General features: G+C 37.3%; 1 protein-coding gene across 5 annotated transcripts in view; it reads left to right on the top strand.

Moving 5' to 3' along the window:
- ALDH1A2 (aldehyde dehydrogenase 1 family member A2) overlaps positions 1-22,388 on the top strand; it is a 180,435-nt gene that overhangs the window by 75,011 nt on the left and 83,036 nt on the right. For all 5 annotated transcript variants that reach the window (XR_008621184.3, XR_008621183.3, XM_055098816.3 and 2 more), the window contains exons 2-3: positions 21,707-21,811; positions 21,990-22,130. Coding sequence is in view for 3 of the 5 variants with exons in the window: in XM_055098816.3 (XP_054954791.1) it covers positions 21,707-21,811; positions 21,990-22,130 (246 nt within the window). In the remaining 2 variants the exon portion in view is untranslated. The remainder of the gene's footprint in view (positions 1-21,706; positions 21,812-21,989; positions 22,131-22,388) is intronic.

Here is a 22,388-nt window from a genome sequence, read left to right as displayed (position 1 = left end):
ATTCAGCAAGATAGGCCACATTCTGGGGTATAAATCACACTTTAACAAGTTTAAAAAAGTAGAAATTATGCAAAAAAGATATTCTCAGATTACAGTGGAATTAAACTAAAACAGAAAGATAGCTGGAAAAACCAAAAATATTTGGAAATTAAAGAACACACTTCTAAATAACACATGAGTTAAAGAGTAAGTCTCAAGAGAAATTAAGAAATATTTTGAACTAAATGAAAATACAACTTAAAAAATTTGTGGGATGCTGCTAAAGCAGTATTTAGATAGAAATGTATCACACTGAATGCATATATTTAAAAATAAGAAATAGTCTAAGCTTTTTTAGGAAACTAGAAAAAGAAGAGTAATATAAACAGAAACAAAAAATAACAAAAATTATAGCACAGATCGATTAAATTGAAAATGAAAACAATAAAGACAATAAAACCGTAGACTGGTTCTTTGAAAAAAATTAATAAAATTGCTAAACATGTAGCCTGGCTAACTAAAAGAAAAAGAGAAGACACAAATTACTAATATCAGAAATGAAAGAGGGACTATTGCTACTACTGCCACGGACAGTAGAAGAATAATACAGAAATATTATACACAACTCTTTGCTCACAAATTTGATAATTTAGGTGAAATGGGCCAATTCATTGAAAGATGCATTCTACCAAAACTCAGAGAGAAATATGTATGAATAGGCCTGTATCTATTCAAGAAATTGAATCAATAATTAATAACCTTTCAAAAAAGAAAGCACTAAGTCCAGATGGTTTCACTGGTGACTTCTACCAAACAAACATACCAATTATCTACAGTCTCTTCCAGAAAGTTGAAGCAGAGGGAGCACTAACTCATTTTATGAGGCCATCGTTACCCTAATATCAAAACCAGATAAAGAGATTACAAGAATGGAATACTACAAACTATTACCTCTCATGAACATACATGCAAAAATCCACAACAAAATATTAGCAACTTGAGTCCACCAATGTATAAAAAGAATTATACACCATAACCAAGCAGGATTTATTTCAGGCATACAAGGCTGATTTGGCATTCAAAATTCAATTAATGTAGTCTGTCTTATCAATGGGCTGACAAAGAAAAAATCAGGAGATCATGTCTGTACATGCAGAAAGAGTATTTGACAAAATTCAACACCCATTCATCATATAAAGAAGAAGGAAGACTCTCAGAAAATTATGAATAGAGGAGAATCTCCTCAACCTGATGAAAAACATCTACATAAAACCTATAGCTAACATAATATTTAATGGTGAGAAACTAGATGCTTTCCCACTATGACTGGGATCAAGACAGGCTACCCCCTCTTGCTGCTGCTATTCAAGATTATACTAGAAGTTCTAGTTAATGCAGTAAGAAAAGAAAATGTATACAGACTGGGAAGGAAAAAATGTCTTTTTTCACAGATTACATAATTTTCTATGTAGAAAATCCTTAAGAATCAATCCCCCTCCAAAAAAGAAAAAAACATCTAGAACTGACGGGATTACTGTAAATTTGCAGGATTCTATGTTAATCTACAAAAGTCATTTGATTTCTTATATACTGGTGATGAACATTTGGAATTTGAAATTAAAAACACAGTATCATTTACATTACCACTGAAACGCTTAGGAATAAATATAATAAAATATGTACATTTATAAGGGAAACCACAAAACTTTGATGAAAGAAATCAAAGGAGATGTAAATAAATGGAGAGATACACTATTGATAGGAAGCCTCAGTTATTAAGGTGTCATTTCTTCCCAAGTTAATATGTAGATTCAATGCAATCCCAATCAAAATCCTAGTAAGTTATTTTGTAGATATTAACAAACTAATTATAAAGTTTATATGGAAAGGCAAAAGACCTAGAATAGCCAACACAATATTGAAGGAAAAGAACAAAAGAGGAGGACTGATATTATCCAATTTGAAGAGTTACTGTAAAGCTACAGTAATTAAGATAGTATGGTACTGGCAAAAAAAAAATACAGAAAAATAAGTGAAATAGAGAAGAGAACCAAGAAATACATTCACACAAATATAGTCAACTGATCCCTGATAAAGGAGCAAAAGCACATAGTGGAGAAAGGATTGTCTTTTCAACAAATCATGCTGGAAAAACTAGATATTCACAGGTTAAAAAAAAAAGAGTCCTAACACTGAACTTACACCTTCCACAAAAATTAACTCACAATTTAATATTGAGTTAATTGAGAAATCATTTTTTTGGTATAAAATAATTTATGACAAACTTCTGGAGAAGAGTGATTAGATTTAGTGTTGTAAGGTCATTGTATTGTTTTGGGGGAGGTTTAAGATATTGATTAATTTTAAAGGTGAAGTTGTTAAATATGCATGATAAAATACCATGAATAAACAAAAAAATACAGTGTGCAACTTCCAAACCAATAGAAGGCAGTAACTGCATTATAAAATGAGCAACAATAACAACATACTTTAATCAACTAGAACTAAGAGGCAAGAAAGGAGAAAATAGAAGGTAAAATAAAGCATGTCAAATAGAAAGCATCAAGTCCTGATATAACAGAATATATAACACTAAATATAATCCCAATACATGCAAATGCATTTTTTATTTGCACATATTTATGGGGGTAAATGAGATGTTGTGTTACATGAATATAATGTGGTAATCAAGTCTGGATATTTAAGGTGTCCATCACTTAAGTACAGTACATTTTTGTTAAGTATAGTCATCCTAAGCTACTATCAAACAATGAATTTATTCCTTCTATCTTACTATAGGTATCCTTTAACCTACCTCTCTTCATCCTCTCCCTTCACCCCCACTCACCTGTCCCAGTGTCTCTGATCTATTTTACATTAACTCTATGTGTTCATATTTTTTAGATCCCACATATGAGAACATGCAATATTTGTCTTCTTATGCCTGGCTTATTTTACTTGTAATGACTTCCAGTCCCATCTACGTTGCTGCAAATGACATGATTCATTTCTTTTCTATGGCTAAATAATATTCCGTTGGGTACGCATGTGTGTGTGTGTGTGTGTGTGTGTGTGTGTTGAGGGGCACTTTGGTTGATTCTGTATCTTTGCTATTGTGAATAGTGCTACAATAAATATGCTAGTGCAGGTATCCCTTTGATATATTGATTTCTTTTCCTTTGGATAGATAACCAATAGTGGGATTGCTTGATCAAATGGTAGTTCTATTTTCAGTTTTTTGAGAAATCCACATATACTGTTTTCCATAGTGGTTGTATTAGTTTACATTCCCACCAGCCATATACAAGACTCTCCTTTTCTCCACATCCTTGCTGGCATCTGTTATTTTTGTCTTTTTTAAAATTATACTTTAAGTTTTAGGGTACATGTGCACAACGTGCAGGTTTGTTACATATGTATACATGTGCCATGTTGGTGTGCTGCACCCATTAACTCCTCATTTAACATTAGGTATATCTCCTAATGCTATCCCTGCCCCCTTCCCCCACCCCACACCAGGCCCCGGTGTGTGATGTTCCCCTTCCTGTGTCCATGTGTTCTCATTGTTCAATTCCCACCTATGAGTGAGAACATGTGGTGTTTGGTTTTTCGTCCTTGCAATAGTTTGCTGAGAATGATGGTTTCCAGCTTCATCCATGTCCCTACAAAGGACATGAACTCATCATTTTTTATGGCTGCATAGTATTCCATGTTGTATATGTGCCACATTTTCTTAATCCAGTCTATCATTGTTGGACATTTGGGTTGGTTCCAAGTCTTTGCTATTGTGAATAGTGCCGCGATAAACATACGTGTGCATGTGTCTTTATAGCAGCATGTTTTATAATCCTTTGGGTATATACCCAGTAATGGGGTGGCTGGGTCAAATGGTATTTCTAGTTCTATATCCCTGAGGAATCGCCACGCTGACTTCCACAATGGTTGAACTAGTTTACAGTCCCACCAACAGTGTAAAAGTGTTCCTATTTCTCCACATCCTCTCCAGCACCTGTTGTTTCCTGACTTTTTAATCATTGCCATTCTAACTAGTGTGAGATGGTATCTCATTGTGGTTTTGATTTGGATTTCTCTGATGACCAGTGGTGATGAACATTTTTTCAGGTGTCTGTTGGCTGCATAAATGTCTTCTTTTGAGAAGTGTCTGTTCATTCTTTGCCCACTTTTTGATGGGATTGTTTTTTTCTTGTAAATTTAAGTTCTTTGTAGATTCTGGATATTAGCCCTGTGTCAGACGGGTAGATTGAAAAAATTTTCTCCCATTCTGTAGGTTGCCTGTTCACTCTGATGATAGTTTCTTTTGCTGTGCAGAAGCTCTTTAGTTTAATTAAATCCCATTTGTCAATTTTGTCTTTTGTTGCCATTGCTTTGGTGTTTTAGTCATGAAGTCTTTGCCCATGCCTATGTCCTGAATGGTATTGCCTAGGTTTTCTTCTAGGGTTTTGACGGTTTTAGGTCTAACATTTAAGTCTTTAATCCATCTTGAGTTAATTTTTGTACAAGGTGTAAGGAAGGGATCCAGTGTCAGCTTTCTGCATGTGACTAGCCAGTTTCCCCAGCACTGTTTATTAAATAGGGAATCCTTTCACCATTTCTTGTTTTTGTCAGGTTTGTCAAAGATCAGATGGTTGTAGATGTGTGGTGTTATTTCTGAGGCCTCTGTTGTGTTCCATTGGTCTGTGTATCTGTGCTGGTTCCAGTACCAGGCTGTTTTGGTTACTGTAGCCTTGAAGTCAGGTAGCATGATGCCTCTAGCTTTGTTCTTTTTGCTTAGGATCGTCGTGGCTTTGTGGGCTCTTTTTTGGTTCCATATGAACTTCAGTTTTTTCCAGTTCTTTGAAGAAAGTCATTGGTAGCTTGATGGGGATGGCATTGAATCTATAAATTACCTTGGGCAGTATGGCCATTTTTACAATATTGATCCTTCCTATCCATGAGCATGGAATGTTCTTCCATCTGTTTGTGTCCTCTTTTATTTTGTTGAGCAGTGGTTTGTAGTTCTCCTTGAAGAGGTCCTTCACATCCCTTGTAAATTGGATTCCTAGGTATTTTATTTTTTTTCTAGCAATTATGAATGGAAGTTCACTAATGATTTGGCTCTCTGTCTGTTATTGGTGTATAGGAATGTTTGTGATTTTTGCACATTGATTTTGTATCCTGAGACTATGCTGAAGTTGCCTATTAAGGAGATTTTGGGCTGACACATTGGGGTTTTCTAAATATACAATCATGTCACCTGCAAACAGGGACAATTTGACTTCCTCTTTTCCTAATTAGATACCCTTTATTTCTTTCTCTTCTCTGATTGCCCTGACCAGAACTTCCAATACTATGCTGAAGAGGAGTGGTGAGGGAGGGCATCCTTGTCTTGTGCCGGTTTTCAAAGGGAATGCTTCTAGTTTTTGCCCATTCAGTATGATATTGGCTGTGAGTTTGTCATAAATAGCTCTTATTATTTTGCGATACATTGTATCAATACCTAGTTTATTGAGAGTTTTTAACATGAAGAGCTGTTGAATTTTGTTGAAGGCCTTTTCTGCATCTATTGAGATAATCATGTGGTTTTTGTCCTTGGTTCTGTTTATGTGATGGATTATATTTATCAGTTTGCATATGTTGAACCAGCCTTGCATCCCAGGGATGAAGCCAACTTGATTGTGTTGGATAAGCTTTTTGATGTGCTGCTGGATTTGGTTTGCCAGTATTTTATTGAGGATTGTCATAGCAGTGTTCATCAGGGATATTGGTCTAAAATTCTCTTTTTTTGTTGTGTCTCTGCCAGACTTTGGTATCAGGATGATGCTGTCCTCATAAAATGAGTTAGGGAGGATTCCCTCTTTTTCTATTGATTGGAATAGTTTCAGAAGGAATGGTACCAGATCCTCTTTGCTGTTTGTACTTCTGTTAGAATTGGGCTGTGATTCCATCTGGTCCTGGACTTTTTGGTTGGTAGGCTATTATTGCCTCAATTTCAGAACTGATTATTGGTCTATTCAGAGATTCAACTTCTTCCTGGTTTATTCTTGGGAGGGTGTATGTGTCCAGGAATTTATCCATTTCTTCTAGATTTTGTAGTTTATTTGCATAGAGGTGTTTATAGTATTCTCTGATGGTAGTTTGTATTTCTGTGGAATCGGTGGTGATATTCCCTTTATCATTTTTATTTGATTTTTCTCTCTTTTTTATTAGTCTTGCTAGCAGTATATCTGTTTTGTTGATCTTTTCAAAAAACCAGCTCCTGGATTCATTGATTTTTTTTTTTAGGGGATTTTTATGTCTCTATCTCCTTCAGTTCTGCTCTCATCTTAGTTATTTCTTGCCTTCTGCTAGCTTTTGAATTTGTTTGCTGTTGCTTCTCTAGTTCTTTTAATTGTGATGTTAGGGTGTTGAGTTTAGATCTTTCCTGCTTTCTCTTGTGGGCATTTACTGCTATAAATTTCCCTCTACACACTGCTTTAAATGTGTCCCAGAGATTCTGGTACGTTGTGTCTTTGTTCTCATTGGTTTCAAAGAACATCTTTATTTCTGCCTTCATTTCGTTATTTACCCAGTAGTCATTCAGGAGCAGGTTGTTCAGTTTCCATGTAGTTATGCGGTTTTGAGTGAGTTTCTTACCCTGAGTTCTAATTTGATTGCACTGTGGTCTGAGAGACAGTTTGTTGTGATTTGTGTTCTTTTACATTTGCTGAGGAGTGTTTTACTTCGAATTATGTGGTCAGTTTTAGAGTAAGTGCGATGTGGTGCTGAGAAGAATGTATATTGTGTTGATTTGGGGTAGAGAGTCTTAATAGACTTGGTCCACTTGGTGCAGTGCTGAGTTCAAGTCCTGGATATCCTTGTTAACCTTCTTTCTTGTAGATCTATCTAATATTGACAGTGGGGTGTTAAAGTCTCCCATTATTATTGTGTGGGAGTCTAAGTCTCTTTGTAGGTCTCTAAGGACTTGCTTTATGAGTCTGGGTGCTCCTGTATTGGGTGCATATGTGTTTAGGATAGTTAGCTCTTCTTGTTGAATTGATCCCTATACCATTATGTAATGGCCTTTTTTGTCTCTTTTGATCTTTGTTGGTTTAAAGTCTGTTTCATCAGACTGGGATTGCAACCCCTGCTTTTGTTTTTGCTTTCCATTTGCTTGGTAGATATTCCTCCATCCCTTTATTTTGAGCCTGTGTGTGTCTCTGCAGTTGAGATCAGTATCTTGAATACAGCATACTTATGGGTCTTGACTCTATCCAATTTAGCAGTCTGTGTCTTTTAATTAGGGCATTTAGCCCATTTACATTTAAGGTTAATATTGTTATGTGTGAATTTGATCCTGTCATTATGATGTTAGTTGGTTATTTTGCCCGTTAATTGATGGAGTTTCTTCATAGCATAGATGGTCTTTACAGTTTTGCTTGTTTTTGCAGTGGCTGGTACCAGTTGTTCCTTTCCATGTTTAGTGCTTCTTTCAGGAGCTCTTGTAAGGCAGGCCTGATGGTGACAAAATCTCTCAGCATTTGCTTGTTTGTGAAGGATTTTATTTCTCCTTCACTTATGAAGCTTAGTTTGGCTGGATGGGAAATTCTGGGTTGAAAATTCTTTTCTTTAAGAATGTTGAATATTGGCCCCCACTCTCTTCTGGATTTTAGAGTTTCTGCCAAGGGATCTGCTGTTAGTCTGATGGGCTTCCATTTGTGGGTAACCTTACCTTTCTCTCTGGCTGCCCTTAACATTTTTTCCTTCATTTCAACCTTGGTGAATCTGGCGATTATGTGTCTTGGGGTTGCTCTTCTTGAGGAATATCTTTGTGGTGGTCTCTGTATTTCCTAAATTTGAATGCTGGCCTGCCTTGCTAGGTTGGGGAAGTTCTCCTGCATAATATCCTGAAGAGTGTTTTCTAACTTGGTTCCATTGTCCCCGTCACTTTCAGGTACACCAATCAAACATAGAGTTGGTCTTTTCACATAGTCCCATATTTCTTGGAGGCTTTGTTTCTTTCTTTTCACTCTTTTTTCTCTAATCTTATTTTCTTGCTTTATTTCATTAATTTGATCTTCAATCACTGATAGCCTTTCTTCTACTTGATTGAATCAGCTCTTGAAGCTTGTATGTGCATTACGAAGTTCTGGTGCCATGGTTTTCAGTTCCATCAGGTCATTTAAGGTCTTCTCTACACTGTTTATTCTAGTTAGCCATGCATCTAACCTTTTTTCAAGGTTTTTAGATTGCTTGTGATGGGTTAGAACATGCTCCTTTAGCTCAGAGAAGTTTGTTATTACCGACCTTCTGAAGCCTACTTCTGTCAACTCATCAAACTCATTCACCGTGCAGTTTTGTTCCATTGCTGGTGAGGAGCTGTGATCCTTTGGAGAAGAAGAGGTGCTCTGGTTTTTGGAATTTTCACCTTTTCTGCTCAGGTTTCTCTTCTCCCCATCTTTGTGGTTTTATCTACCTTTGGTCTTTGATATTGGTGACCTACAAATGGGGTTTTGGTGTGGATGTTGTTTTTGTTGATGTTGATGCTATTCCTTTCTGTTTGTTAGTTTTCCTTCTAACAGTCAGGCCCCTCAGCTGCAGGTCTGTTGGAGTTTGCTGTAGGTCCACTGTTTGCCTGGGTATCAGCAGCAGAGGCTGCAGAAGAGCAAATAATGCAGAACAGCAAATATTGCTGCCTAATCCTTCCTCTGGAAGCTTCATCTCAGAGGGTCACCTGCCTGTATGAGGTGTCTTTAGGCCCCTACTGGGAGGGTCTCCCAGTCAGCCTACAGTGGGTGTCAGGGACCCACTTGAGGAGGCAGTTTGTCCATTCTCATAGCTCAAACACTGTGCTGGGAAAACCACTGCTGTCTTCAGAGCTGTCCCTGTCTTCAGGGACGTTTAAGTCTGCAGAAGTTGTCTGCTGCCTTTTGTTCAGCTATGCCCTGCCCACAGAGGTGGAGTCTAGAGAGGCAGTAGGGCTTGCTGAGCTGTGGTGGGCTCCACCCAGTTCAGTCTTCCTGGCCACTTTGTTTACCTACTCAAGCCTCAACAATGGCAGACACCCCTCCTCCGACCAGGCTGCAGCCTCGGAGGTCAATCTCAGACTGCTGCACTAGCAGTGAGCAAGGCTCCGTGGGCATGGGACCCGCCGAACCTGGCATGGGAGGGAATACGTTGGTCTGCTGGTTGCTAAGACTGTGGGAATAGCACAGTATTTGGGCAAGAGTGTACTGTTCCTCCACGTACAATCTGTCATGGCTTCCCTTGGCTAGGAAAGGGAAATCCCCTGACCCCTTGTGCTTCCTGGGTGAGGTGATGTCCCGCCCTGCTTCGGCTCACCCTCTGTGGGCTGCACCCACTGTCGAACCAGTCCCAGTGAAATGAACCGGGTACCTTAGTTGGAAATGCAGAAATCACCTGTCTTCTGTGTTCACCTTGCTGGGAGCTGCAGACCAGAGCTCTTCCTATTTGGCCATCTTGGAAGCATACCGATAGGAGTGGGATGTTGATTTTATCAAATGCTTTTTCTGCATCTATTGAGATGATTATATGGTTTTGGTCCTTCATTCTGTAGATTTTCAGTGTATCATGTTTGCTGATTTGTGTATGTTGAACCATCCTTGCATTCCTGGTAAAAATCCTACTTTATCATAGTGTGTTATCTTTTCAATGTGCTGTTGATTTAGGTTTGTTAGTATTTTGTTGAAGATTTTTGTGTCTATTTCATCAGGGATATTGGCTTGTAGTTTTCTTATTTTGTTGTTGTATCCTTGTCTGATTTTGGTATTAGGGTGATGCTAGCCTTATAGAATGATTTAGAGAGAATTCCCTTGATATGGTTTGGATGTATGTCCCCTCCAAATCTCATGTGGCAATGTGATCCCCAGTGTTGGAGGTGGAGCCTGGTGGGAGGTGTTTGTGTCATGGGACTGGATCTGTCAGTAGTGGCTTGGTGCACTCTCTGAGGTAATGAGTGAGTTCTTGCTCTGTTAGTTCACATGAGAGCTAGTTGTTTAAAGAAGTCTGGCATTTCCTCTTTTCTCTCTTGCTCCCTCTGTCACCATGTAACACACCTGCTTCCCCTTCACATTCTGCCATGATTTTAAGCTTCCTGTGGCCTCACTAAGAGCAGATGCTGGCACCCTACTTCTCATATGGCCTGCAGAATCATAAGCCAAGATAAATTCTTTTTAAATTATCTATCCTCAGGTATTCCTTTACGGCAATACAAAACAGACTAACACATTCCTCCTCTTTGATTTTTTCGAATAGTTTCAGGAGGATTGATGTTAGTTATTCTTTGTATGTTTGGTAGAATTTGGCTGGATTCTTGTCTTGGGCTTTTCTTTATTGAGAACCTTGTTATTACTGATTCAATATTGCTGCTTGTTATTGAGCTGTTCAGGTTTTCTATTTCTTCCTGATTCAATCTTGGTAGCTTATATGTTTCCAGGAATGTATCCATCTCCCCTAGGTTTATCAGTTTGTCAGTGTGTAGTTCTTCAGAGATTACTGTGGTATCCATTGTAATGTCTCTATTTTCAATTTTCAGTTCTGATTTTGTTTGATTCTTCTCCTTTTTAGGTTAGTCTAGGTAGCAGTTTATCAATTTTGTTTATCTCTTCAAAGAACCAGCTTTTTGTTTTGTTGATCCTGTTGTATTCTTTTTAGTCTCTGTTTCATTTAGTTATATCTGATCTTTATTATTTATTTTCTTCTGCTAATTTGGGGTTTGGTTTCTTCGTGTTTTTCTAGTTTCTCAAGGTACATTGATAAAGATTATTAATTTATAATCTTTCTACTTTTTTTAGATGTAGGCATTAATTGCTATAAAATTTCCTCTTAGCACTGCTTTTGTTATTCCCAAGAGTTTTGGTATGTTGTTTCTCTTTTCATTTGTTTCAAGAAGTTTTTAAATTTCTATTTTTATTTGTTGACACAGTGGTCATTCAGGAGCATGTTGTTTAGTTTCCATGTATTTGTATAGTTTCCAGAGTTGTTCTTGGCATTGATTTCTAGTTTTATTCCTTTGTTGTCTGAGGAGATACTTGATATGATTTTTTAAAAATTGCTGAGATTTATTTTGTGGTCCAACATATGGTCTGTTCTGGAGAATATTCCATGTGCTGATGAAAAGGATGTATAGTCTGCAGTAGTTGGATAGAATGTTAGGTCTATTTGGTGTAAAGTCTAGTTTAAATCCAGTGCTTTTTGGTTGATTTTCTGCCTAGATGATCTGTCTAGTGCTGACAGTGAGGGTGTTGAAGTCCCCCACTATTGTATTGTAGTCTGTCTATTTAGATCTAGTAATATTTGCTCTATGAATCTGGGTGCTCCAGTGTTTGATGCATACATATTTAGATTTTATATTCTCTTGTTGAATTGATTCCCTCATTATATAATGAACTTCTTTGCCTTTTTTTTTTTAACTGGTCATGGCTTAAAATCTGTTTTTATCTGATATAAATACAGCTACTCCTGCTCACATTTGGTTTCCATGTGAGTGGAATATCTTTTTTCACTTTTTTTCATCCCTTAACTTTCAGTCTACATTTGTCTTTACTGATAAAGTGAGTTTCTTCTAGGCAGTATAAAATTGGATCATTTTTTAAAAATCCATTCAGCCATTATATCTCTTTTCTGGTTGTTTTATATATTCTTTGCCTCTTTTTTTTCTTATTGTTTACACTGTAGTTTGGATTCCTGTAGTGGTACCATTTGAGTCTTTTCTCTTCCTACTTTGTGGGATTGCTTTACAAATGAGTTTTATACTTCCATATTTCAGAGTTAATATTTTGAGCATTTTTTTTGAGATGGAATTTTGCTTTTGTTGCCCAGGCTGGAGTGCAATGGTGCAATCTCAGCTCACTGCAACCTCCACCTCCCAGGTTCAAGCGATTCTCCTGCCTCAGCCTTCCCAGTAGCTGAGATTACAGGCATGTGCCACCACGCCTGGCTAATTTTGTATTTTCAGTAGAGAGGAGGTTTCTCCATGATTTGGTCAGGCTGGTCTTGAGCTCCCAACCTCAGGTGCTCCACCCACCTCAGCCTCCCAAAATGCTGGGATTACAAGCATGCACCACCCTGCCCAGCCCTATTTTGAGCATTTCTTGTAGGGTCAGTCTAGTGGTAATGAATTCCTTCAGTCTTTGCTTATCTGGGAATCAGTCTATTTCGCCTTCATTTGTGAAGGATAATTTTGCTAGAGATAATATTCTGGGTTGGCAGTTCCTTTTTTTTTTTTCCCCCCAGCACTTTGAATATGCCATCTCATTCTCTTCTGGCCTGTAATGTTTCTGCTGAGAAATCTGCTGTTAGTTTGATGGGGTTTCCTTTATAGGTGACTAGATGCTTTTCTGTTGCTGTTTTTAGGATTTTCTCTTTATCATTGACTTCAGACAGTCTGATAACAATATGCCATGTAGAAAACCTTTTCATATTGTATCTGCCTGAGAATCATTAAGCATCCTGTATCTGCATGTGTTAAATATTGCTAGGCTTGGCAAGTTTTCATCTTTGTTTCTTGTTTCTTGATTATACTAATAATTTGTAAATTTGGTCACTTTAAAATTGTCCCAAGTGTCACAAAGGCTTTGCTTATATTCTTTAAATTCTCTGTTCTTTGTTTTGTTTTACTGGATTATTTCAAAAGACCTGTCTTGAAGATTAGAAATTATTTTGCCTGGTTCTAAGATTTTAAATGCATTTTTTTCCCTTCAATGAATTATTCTGTTCCAGATTTCTATTTGTTTCTTTAAAAAAAAAATTTATGTCTTCGGTAAGTTTCTCATTTATTTCCTGAATTATTTTTCTGATTTTTTATGTTCAGAATTCACTTGTATCTCACTAAGATTCTTGAAAGTCAATATTTTGAATTCTTTATCTGGGATTTTGAAATTTTCTGATTAAGATCTGTTGATGGAGTATTGTGTTCCTTTGGAGGTGTCATATTTCTTCGCTTTTTCATGTTGTCCTTATGTTGATATCTGCACATCTGGTATAACAGTTGGTTCTTCCTATTTTTGAATTTACTTTCATAGGGGAGGAATTTTTCCTGAAGGTGTATCTGTGGTGTTGGTTGGATGGGGCATTTTGGCTTTGATTCTGGGTGGATGCAGTGGTGTAGTCTCTATATGATTTCTTTGGCAGTAAACAACATCAGTGATATCTGTGATTTCCTTGGTAAGTTATAGTGTGGTTATTAGCAGAGGCTGTGGTGAAGTTGTGCTGAGGACTGGGATGCCAGGTAGGCCAGTCTTTAGGCCCCAGTGGTTGCAGTGGTGGGTTGAGTGTGCCTGTCTTTGTGCCTCAGTGTGGAATACCCTGGCACCTGTGTTGGAGCAGGCTGATTCTTGGCCTTCAGGTGGCTTTCCCCCCTGGAGGTAGTGGCAGCAGTGGACCAGGTGGTTGGATGTGTTCTCGGGTCCCTAGGCAGCTTGTATGGCATGGCAATGGCAGTAGCAGTAGTAGGATGATCCTCTGCATCCTGAGTAGTGTGCATGGATATTGAGAGTGGCTGTGATGTGCTGGACAGGCAAGTCTCCAGGCCTGAGGTAGCACTTGCAGGTAGATTTCAGCTTATGTGGTATTGGCTGGGAAGTTAGGCCCAACCTCAGTACCCTGTACGGAATGTTCAGGTACCCAAGGTGGTAGATTGGGTTGGGCAGTCTCCAGGACCTCAGTCTATGTACTCTGTCTCGGGAATGGGGAACAAAGTGAGGCCAGATAGGCTTTTGTTCAGCCCCCACAGTGGTGAGAGGAGGCACTAGCTGTGATGGGCAGGGGTAGGGCAATTCTTAGGCCCTAGGCAGAGTGCTTGAGTGAGGGGCAGTAGCAGCTGCATTGAGGCCCTGCCACTGGAGAGGATGTGGCCATCATCAGTGGCCACAGCCTGGACCGGCAGGTGGGGAATTGTGCCTGTTTCATGCCCCAGTTTTAGTGAGGCTTGATCCCCTACCCTGGTGGCCGTAGCCTGCACCTAACTCATCCCCCTGCACCAGCTGCAGCAACCCCTGCCCAGCTCACCACCAATTCCAGCAGCAACTTTTGTCTCCATCTTAGATCTCAGCAACACATGTCTACCAGCACTGGGTGCTTCAGCTCATGTCTCACTGGCTTCTTAGCCTTGGCTACAGGAGCGCTCCCAGCTTGCCCTGCTGTCCCAGCAGTAATAGCCTGAGTTTCCTTAATGCCTCAGTCCTGGAACTGCTGGGCCCCAGGACAGCACGAAGTTTGTCAAAGGCTAGGTTTGGAAATGATGCCTTGCTGTAGCTGCTTAGGTCTCAGAAAGGATGTGGGGCCCAGTGTTAAGTTCTCTCCTAGGAGCAGTTCCATTTCCTGGTCTCCTGGCAGCTCCCTGTGTTAGTTTCAGGGCTTGGGAGGATTGAGGGCTTTTCAAGTGGCCAGAATTGCACAATTCCACGGTGGGGATGTTGGCTGCTGGAAGTCTCCCACTCACCCATTTCCCACTTTGGGAAATCACTCCTGGCTCCCAGCTGATCCCAGTCAGGGAGGATGCAAGAGGCAACCTCTTTTCTTACTTTTGGTGCTTCCTGTCCCTTCTTTGTTGAATTCCAGTGTTCTCTTGGGTAATATATTTGAAGTGTGACTGTCTATATACTGTTCTGGTTTTTCTAAGTGGAGGAGTCAGTCATATAAACTGCTTCTAGTGAACCCTCCCCAACTCAAAAAGTTAATAGAAATATATTAAACTTGCTAGTTAAAATGCAGATTTTCATATTAAATAAAATCTAACCATATGTCACTTACAGAGACACATCAAAATAATAAAGATAGAGTTGAGAGCAGAAAGACAGGAAAAGATAAATGAGACAAATACTGGAGAAAGGCTTGGGTAGCTATGCTACTATTAAACAAAATAGGCTCTAAAATTGGAAGCTTTATTAGTAATAAAGAGCATCACTTCATATTGATAAATGGTTTGCCAGAGAGATCTAATGGTTATGAACTTATATACACTAATAAAATACCCCGAAAATTATAAAGGTAGAAATTTAGAGTTAAGGAATATGTTGATAAATCCACCACCATGGGAAATTTCAGCATGGCTTTCTCAGTGATCATAGTACAAACATAAAACGTTAATGACAATCAAGATGATCCTAATGCATTTTACAAAATTGATACAATAAACACAGAAACCTGCATCAAATAAATACTACATTTGATCAAGAAAATGAAAGAAAATATCTAAGAATAAATAAATTAAAAATACAGGTTAGTGGTTACCTCTAGTGGCAGGGTGGGTCAAGCTGGAGGACGGGATTAGGAAGAAACACACAGGTAGCTTCAGTAATACTAATAATGTTCCAGTGCTTGAATGATGTGTTCATGGTATATTTTAATATGGTAGATCTTAACTTGCATTTATATTACATATGTTTTTACCGCATCTATTAAATATAAGAAAATTTTGTTCCTCACATATATTCTCCTCGTTCTTCAGTGTGTTTCAGATTTGTTCTTGGTGTGGGAGGTACTGTATTTCTGACCATATCAGGAAAGATGTTAGAAAGTGATTCGTGTCAATACCATTTGACCTGGCAATCCCATTACTGGGTATACACCCAAAGGAATATAAATCATATTATAAAGATACATGCACACATATGTTCATTGCAGCACTATTCACAATAGCAAAGATGTGGAATCAACCCAAATACCCATCAATGGATAAAGAAAATGTGGTACATATACACTGTGGAATACTATGCAGCCATACAAAGGAATGAGATCATATCCTTTACAGGTACTTGGATGGAGCTGGAAGCCATTATCCTCAGCAAACTAACACAGGAACAGAAAACCAAACACCACATGTTCTCACTTATAAGTGGGAGTTGCACAATGAGAACACATGGATTCAAGGAAGGGAATAACACATGCTGGGGCCTATTGGAGGGGGTGGGCGGAGGGAGAGCATCAGGATAAAAAAGCTAATGCATGTGGGGCTTAAACCTAGGTGATGTGATGATAGGTGCAGCAAACCACCATGGCACATGTTTACATGCATAACAAACCTGCATGTCCTGCACATGTATCCCAGAACTTAAATAACATTTAAAAAATAATAATAAAAAAGAAAGTGATTCATGTCCTCTCTCAGCAGACATTCCATTCTGGTTAATGTTAGCTAAGTGCCTATCATTCTGTCTTTTTAATACCAACAACAACCTATAATATGTCAGTCGACAGTTCTTCACAACCACAATGGAAAGAAAGGGATATGAACTAATCCCTCCAACCTCTGAGAAACCTAGATTAGATAGGTGCCTTCTTTTATGGACCATCTGTTCTTTTTACCTTCGGTTAAAGCATCACAGAATTACATGATTTTAATAAGTCAGTATTTGTATATTTTCCAAATGAAGAAACTGAGCAACAGTCAAGTAACTTAGGGTCAGATACACTTTCTACTTTCAAAGACCTCTGTAGTAAAGCCCACATTTTTCCTCATACTAATTCTGAAACTCAGTAAACTGCAAAGCAAAATATTCTGGTTTCTTATACTGAGATTAACATGGCTTTAACTTAAAATGATTTGGCATCATTGGGCCATGTTTCAAGACAGAGCTTGAGTGGCTTATTTTATTTTCCGCAAAGTCACATTTAAAGAAACTTTTGTGAAGATGTTGAATCCTCGTTTCTTCGTTTAACAAATTTGTTTGGGGCATTTAAAATATGAAAGGTAGGCACTGAAAGATGACACTGACTTTTAAACTTTTTTTTTTGCTTTCCATTTTGAAATAATTTCAGATTTACAAAAATAAAGTTCAAAAATAATGCAACAATTTCTGTATACACTTCATGCAGATTCCCCAAATGATCTTAAAATTATAAAAGGTATAAAAATCAGGAAATTAACATTGATAAAATATTATCATCTAACCTAAAAATCTTATTCAAATTTCACCAATTGTTCCAATAATATGTATTTTTTTTTCCTGGCCCATCAGAGAATCCATGGTTACATGATGCATTTAATTTTTATGTCTTATTAGTGACCTTTAATTTGGAACAGTTTTTTAATTTTACTAGCCTCTCATGACCTTGGCACTTTAAGTAAGTATGGGACAATTATTTTGTGGAATATGCTTTAGTTTGGATTTGCCTGTTGTATCCTCATGTTTGAATTTAGGTTATGCCTTTTGGGTAAGATTACCACAGAACTGATCTTGTCTTTCTCAGCATATCAGCTGCACATGATATCAATTTGTCCCATTGCTGGTGACATCAGCTTTAATCATTTGATTAAGGTGGTGTCTGCCAAGTTTCTCCAACATAAAGTTACTATTTTTTCTTTTGTAATTAAGTATCTTCAGGGGAGATATTTTGAAACTACATGAATATCCATCATACATTTTTCATTGCATATTTGCCCACCAATTTTACTATCTAGTGATGATTTTTACCTGAAGCAGTTATTACTATGGTATTTTACAAATAATAATCATCTAATCCCATCATCTCTTCACATCTAGTAGTTGGAATTCTACTGTGAAGAAGAGCGCCTCCTTATCCCACATTTATTTATTTATTCATTTAAAAATGTATATCATTATGAACTTTTGGATGTCTTTTTCATTCTATGGGTCATAATCTATTACCAGCATTATTTATTTTTTGTTTAAATTATTCCAGTATTGTCCATTGGTAGCCTCTTCATGATGACTTCTGTATCTTTTTATTATGTTCCTATCCATTTTTAAGTATTTACTTGATTTCAAGCACCACAATGTTCCAGGCTCATCTTGTACTTTCCCTGCTACAGTTCTGAAATACACCATTTCTCCAAGGAGCCCTGCTCAGGGAATAATGCTATGGACAGGATTCAAAACTTTTGACATTGCCTAGAGAGCTGCAAACATTCAAGTACTGACCATGAAGATATTTGTTATTCCATGTACCAACAAAGTTGTCCATATAATTTTTTAAGTGTCATAAGACTAGGTCTACAAAAATAATAATGTAGTAAAATTAAAATTTTAATTTTGGCACACCAGGAAAAATAGCCATCACATTTACCATCTGGTTTCAATGTATTCATTTTATTTTTATTTTTATGAATAATTTACAGAAGTAAGAATAAAGAGATGGTAAAAAACAGCAAAATAAGAATTTAAACATAGCAAACCACATTTTTATTTCATATTTTCCTGATTTTGGAGGTAATGTAACCTGAAATTGGCAGTGCCTTTGAATGCAAATAACTGGTCATGAGCTGTCGTATATGAACCTAGAACATTATCATCTCGTAAATACTGGCTCCAGATTTTAAACAGATCTCTAGTAGGTTATAGCTCATCATTATCTCTGGTTCTTCCTGCATATGCATTATTATCACAGTGTAATGCTATGGAAAAATTTGAGGGTTCATGATTTTGTAGAAAAGAAGGTGGCCATGTTTTTGTTTCACAATTACAAAAATATTTTCATTTTTACTTTTATAAATGTCAATCAATCAGATTGAGCAACCCAATGAACTTTTAAAATTTCTACATAATGTCTGTCTTTCCCAGTCACCTTTACATATATACCTACCTTCAGCATTTGTCCATTTATGAATATCAAGTAAATTTTATCAACAAATACTATAAAAGATAAAATAATTGTCATATGTCCTTTTACCAAAGCAGGATGGTCCAGGTTCTTGTGCAAAATACTAAATGATGAAGTCCTTCCTATTAAATAATTAATGGGTTAGAATATCATGTTTCCTTTTTGTCTTTGTAAATATATTGTTTACTCTGATTCTCAAGTCTGACAGAATTTATCTGAAGGACTCATAGCCCAAGATTTTGCTTCTATGGTCAGTTTTACCTCATCATTAGAATCTCAAGTGCTCTGTCTCTGCCTTCATTTTCTCACTCATCTAATTATTGTGAAATATCTTTCTCTTAATTTTATTCTTTATCCCATTATGGGCAGAAAATTAAGAATTCCAAATTCTTAACTGTGTTCAATGGAAGCTGAAAAGAATATGGCAAAGATGGCATCTCTAGACTTCTTCTATAACTTTTTGAAAGATGTATTACACAACACAATTAGAAAACTGAAGGATGATACAGTGGTTACATTCATTTCTAGGCAATTTCGTAATTTTTTTTGTTTCCTTATTTTAGTCTTTTAGCACAATTAGAAATAATTGATGAGTGATGATGAAGTAATTTCTAGCATAATGAAGTAGCAAAATACTTTAAAATACATTCATTTCTAGGCAATTTCGTAATTTTTTTTGTTTCCTTATTTTAGTTTTTTAGCACAATTAGAAATAATTGATGAGTGATGATGAAGTAATTTCTAGCATAATGAAGTAGCAAAATACTTTAAAATACAGGAAATATAAGATCACTAAAATATCATAATGTATCTTAGATCCTATAATGCATCTTAGATTTATAAAATGATCAATAGACTAAGTGATGAAGAAAATGAGTTTAACTTACTAAAAATAAGTATTTTTTCCTTTTGATTTTTGGAAAACCTGTAAGAAACAAAAGTCATGAAATATCAGTCTTTACAAATAATTAAAACTGCTGCACAGAGAAACCTAAAAACTGAACTTGGGGCTGGGTGCAGTGGCTCACGCCTGTAATCCCAGCACTTTGGGAGGCAGGCAGATCACCTGAGGTCAGGGGTTCATGACCAGCCTGGCCAACAAGGTGAAACCCCGTCTCTACTAAAAATACAAAAATTAGCTGGGCGTGGTGGTGGGTGCCTGTAATCCCTGCTACTCGGGAGGCTGAGGCAGCAGAATCACTTGAACCCCGGGCGGCAGAGGTTGCATTGAGCTGAGATTGAGTGCCACTGCACTCTAGCCTGGGTGACAGAGCAAGGCTCTGTCTTAAAAAAAAAAAAAAACAAAACAAAACTAGGATCAGTGGGCCTTGGTGATACTGCAAAGGTTAAAAAGTTTGATTCAGTCACATGGTGAATAAAAGGATAGGGACATTGGTAAGACCACTTTTTCCCTAAACCTGATAATACCCAAGAAGTGGATCCTTAATGAAACTAACTTTTTAATTTTCTCCTTTTGTTACCTGGACTTTAATACTGTGTTCAGAGGAGCATGAAAATGTAATGAGCTATCAGCTGTGAGCAAATTTATTAAATAGAGTGAATGAAAAGAGAACCAGACCAATAATTTAAGAATTCTAACTAGCTCAGGCTTGGACATTAACTAGTTCTGTTTCTTTGGGCTGACTAATCCTGGAAATTATGTGTATTGGAAAGAACACATTGTTGAGTCAGCCACAACAAGAACCTGCTTCTTTGGACTCAAGCTCCCTGCCTCTCAATTTTCTCATGTTTAATAGAGAGAAAACCCTGCTTCACGGGGTTATTGTAAGTACTAAATAAACTACTAGAGACTGTCAGACTCTGGAGGGCTGGAACGCTCTTAACCATCTTTATTTTTCCTGTGACTAGAAGTTATCTGAGTATTTATTGGGTAAATTTTGTTACACATGTTTATGAACTGTGTATTATAAACTGTAAAATGTACAATTACAAGGTCATTTTGTTTGTATCAATACAGCTGTGTTAAGTGCTCTACAAATTTAAGGTATTTTCCTTTATCTTAAAAATCCTTTGAGAAAAGAAAGTTATAGTTTAATCAGTGCCTCCTTCTACATGGGCTCATAGTTTTTATCAAATCAAGGAAAACATTTAAAAGGAAAGCTTTGGGACATTTTCTAGAATTTGATATTTACCAAGTATAGATTTATATTTATTAAGCCTCATCTCTGATTATTTTTTAAATGGCAGGCACTAAATAATTATCATTGTTTTTGTCCTAAATTAGATGACTGACTGGTTCATAAGTTCAGAAATTTCATTGTGGTGCTGTAAATTTTATAGAGTAAAACATCTTTGTATGTCCTCTAAGATTACATGGTCTAAAAATATTAGTTTAGGTTTCTCACTCAATAAGAATTTAAAATTTTTCTTGCCTTTTCTTTTCCCTTGTCCTTTAACTCATTTATTACAAATCTTATGAGAAATTGACTTGAATAATTTCCCAAATCTTCAGTCTCTTTGCCATTTTAATCTCAATTTCATACATAGGGAGACCAAGCATTTTAAGAAATCCTGGGGTGATCATTTGAAAGTTATACCCCACTTGCTAACTCCCCATCCCCATCTTTTTTGGCTCTGCAATATAGCCTATTCAGCAAAGGGAAATAAATCTAACTTGGATTTACACATATAACTTGTTTAACTAACTAGTTAGTTTGGTTAGAGTCATTGTTCAGGACCTGAGTATAAATTAGGTGAATGCTTATTGCAGCACCATTCAAGTTTCCTTGAGAAGTCACTTAGGCCTGTGGCAGAGAAAGTAGGATCTAAGGCTTGATGACTGTAAGTTTGATCTGCTATTTAACCCTCATGGATACTAGCCAGAGCTTGGGCTATCGATAACTCTTGCCTTAGCATCAGTGTATGATTGTATGTATGTGAGACACTCTATCCTTATTTGTATCTTTAGTTAGTTGACAGGTTCATGAAAGGTAAGAACTGTGGTTAGCCTTTGTATGATGTTAAAGCAAAAATATAGAGGAAATTCCTAAATTGGCGTTGAGTCTAGAAGGGTCTCTTAAAACACTTCAAATTGTATACTTTTATTATACAACAAGTGTTATTACCGTAGTAGTTCCGTAACACTTGGCCATTGACTGGCTGCTTATCACCTGTGTCACAGATCCCATTCTGTTATCTACTCCCTTAGATCTTTATAAACAACGAGTGGCAGAACTCAGAGAGTGGGAGAGTGTTCCCTGTCTATAATCCAGCCACAGGAGAACAGGTGTGTGAAGTTCAAGAAGCAGACAAGGTACGTCTTTTGTAGATAAAAGATTTCCTATGAAATAACTGCCTTCAAACAGCAGAGCAGCAAACATATGCTCTCAGTACACCACTACATGCTCATGCTTCACTTTTTTCATGACAGTGGATGGTTCTTCCTTTATTTGGAGTGTTTTTCTTCAGTTGTGCCTCTTCCTCTCTAACAGGCAGATATAGACAAAGCAGTGCAGGCAGCCCGCCTGGCTTTCTCTCTTGGTTCAGTGTGGAGAAGGATGGATGCTTCAGAAAGGGGACGTCTGTTGGATAAGCTTGCAGACTTGGTGGAACGGGACAGGGCAGTTCTTGCAGTAAGTAACCTAAGAAAACATTAAGTCTTTAACCCACATTTGCCATTCTGCTGAAATTTACATTCTTCGGCTGTATTTTATTTTATTTTTTAAGACAGAGTCTAGCTCTGTCGCCCAGGCTGGAGCGCAGTGGCACGATTTCAGCTTACTGCAACCTCTGCCTCCCAGGTTCAAGCGATTCTCCTGCCTCAGCCTCCTGAGTAGCTGGGATTACATGCACGTGTCACCACACCTGGCTAATTTTTGTATTTTTAGTAG

This window comes from Pan paniscus, chromosome 16 (genome assembly GCF_029289425.2).
Source record: "Pan paniscus chromosome 16, NHGRI_mPanPan1-v2.0_pri, whole genome shotgun sequence".
Lineage (NCBI taxonomy): Eukaryota > Metazoa > Chordata > Mammalia > Primates > Hominidae > Pan > Pan paniscus.
Note: the sequence above shows the minus strand (reverse complement) of the source record. Positions and strands in the feature narration are given on the sequence as shown.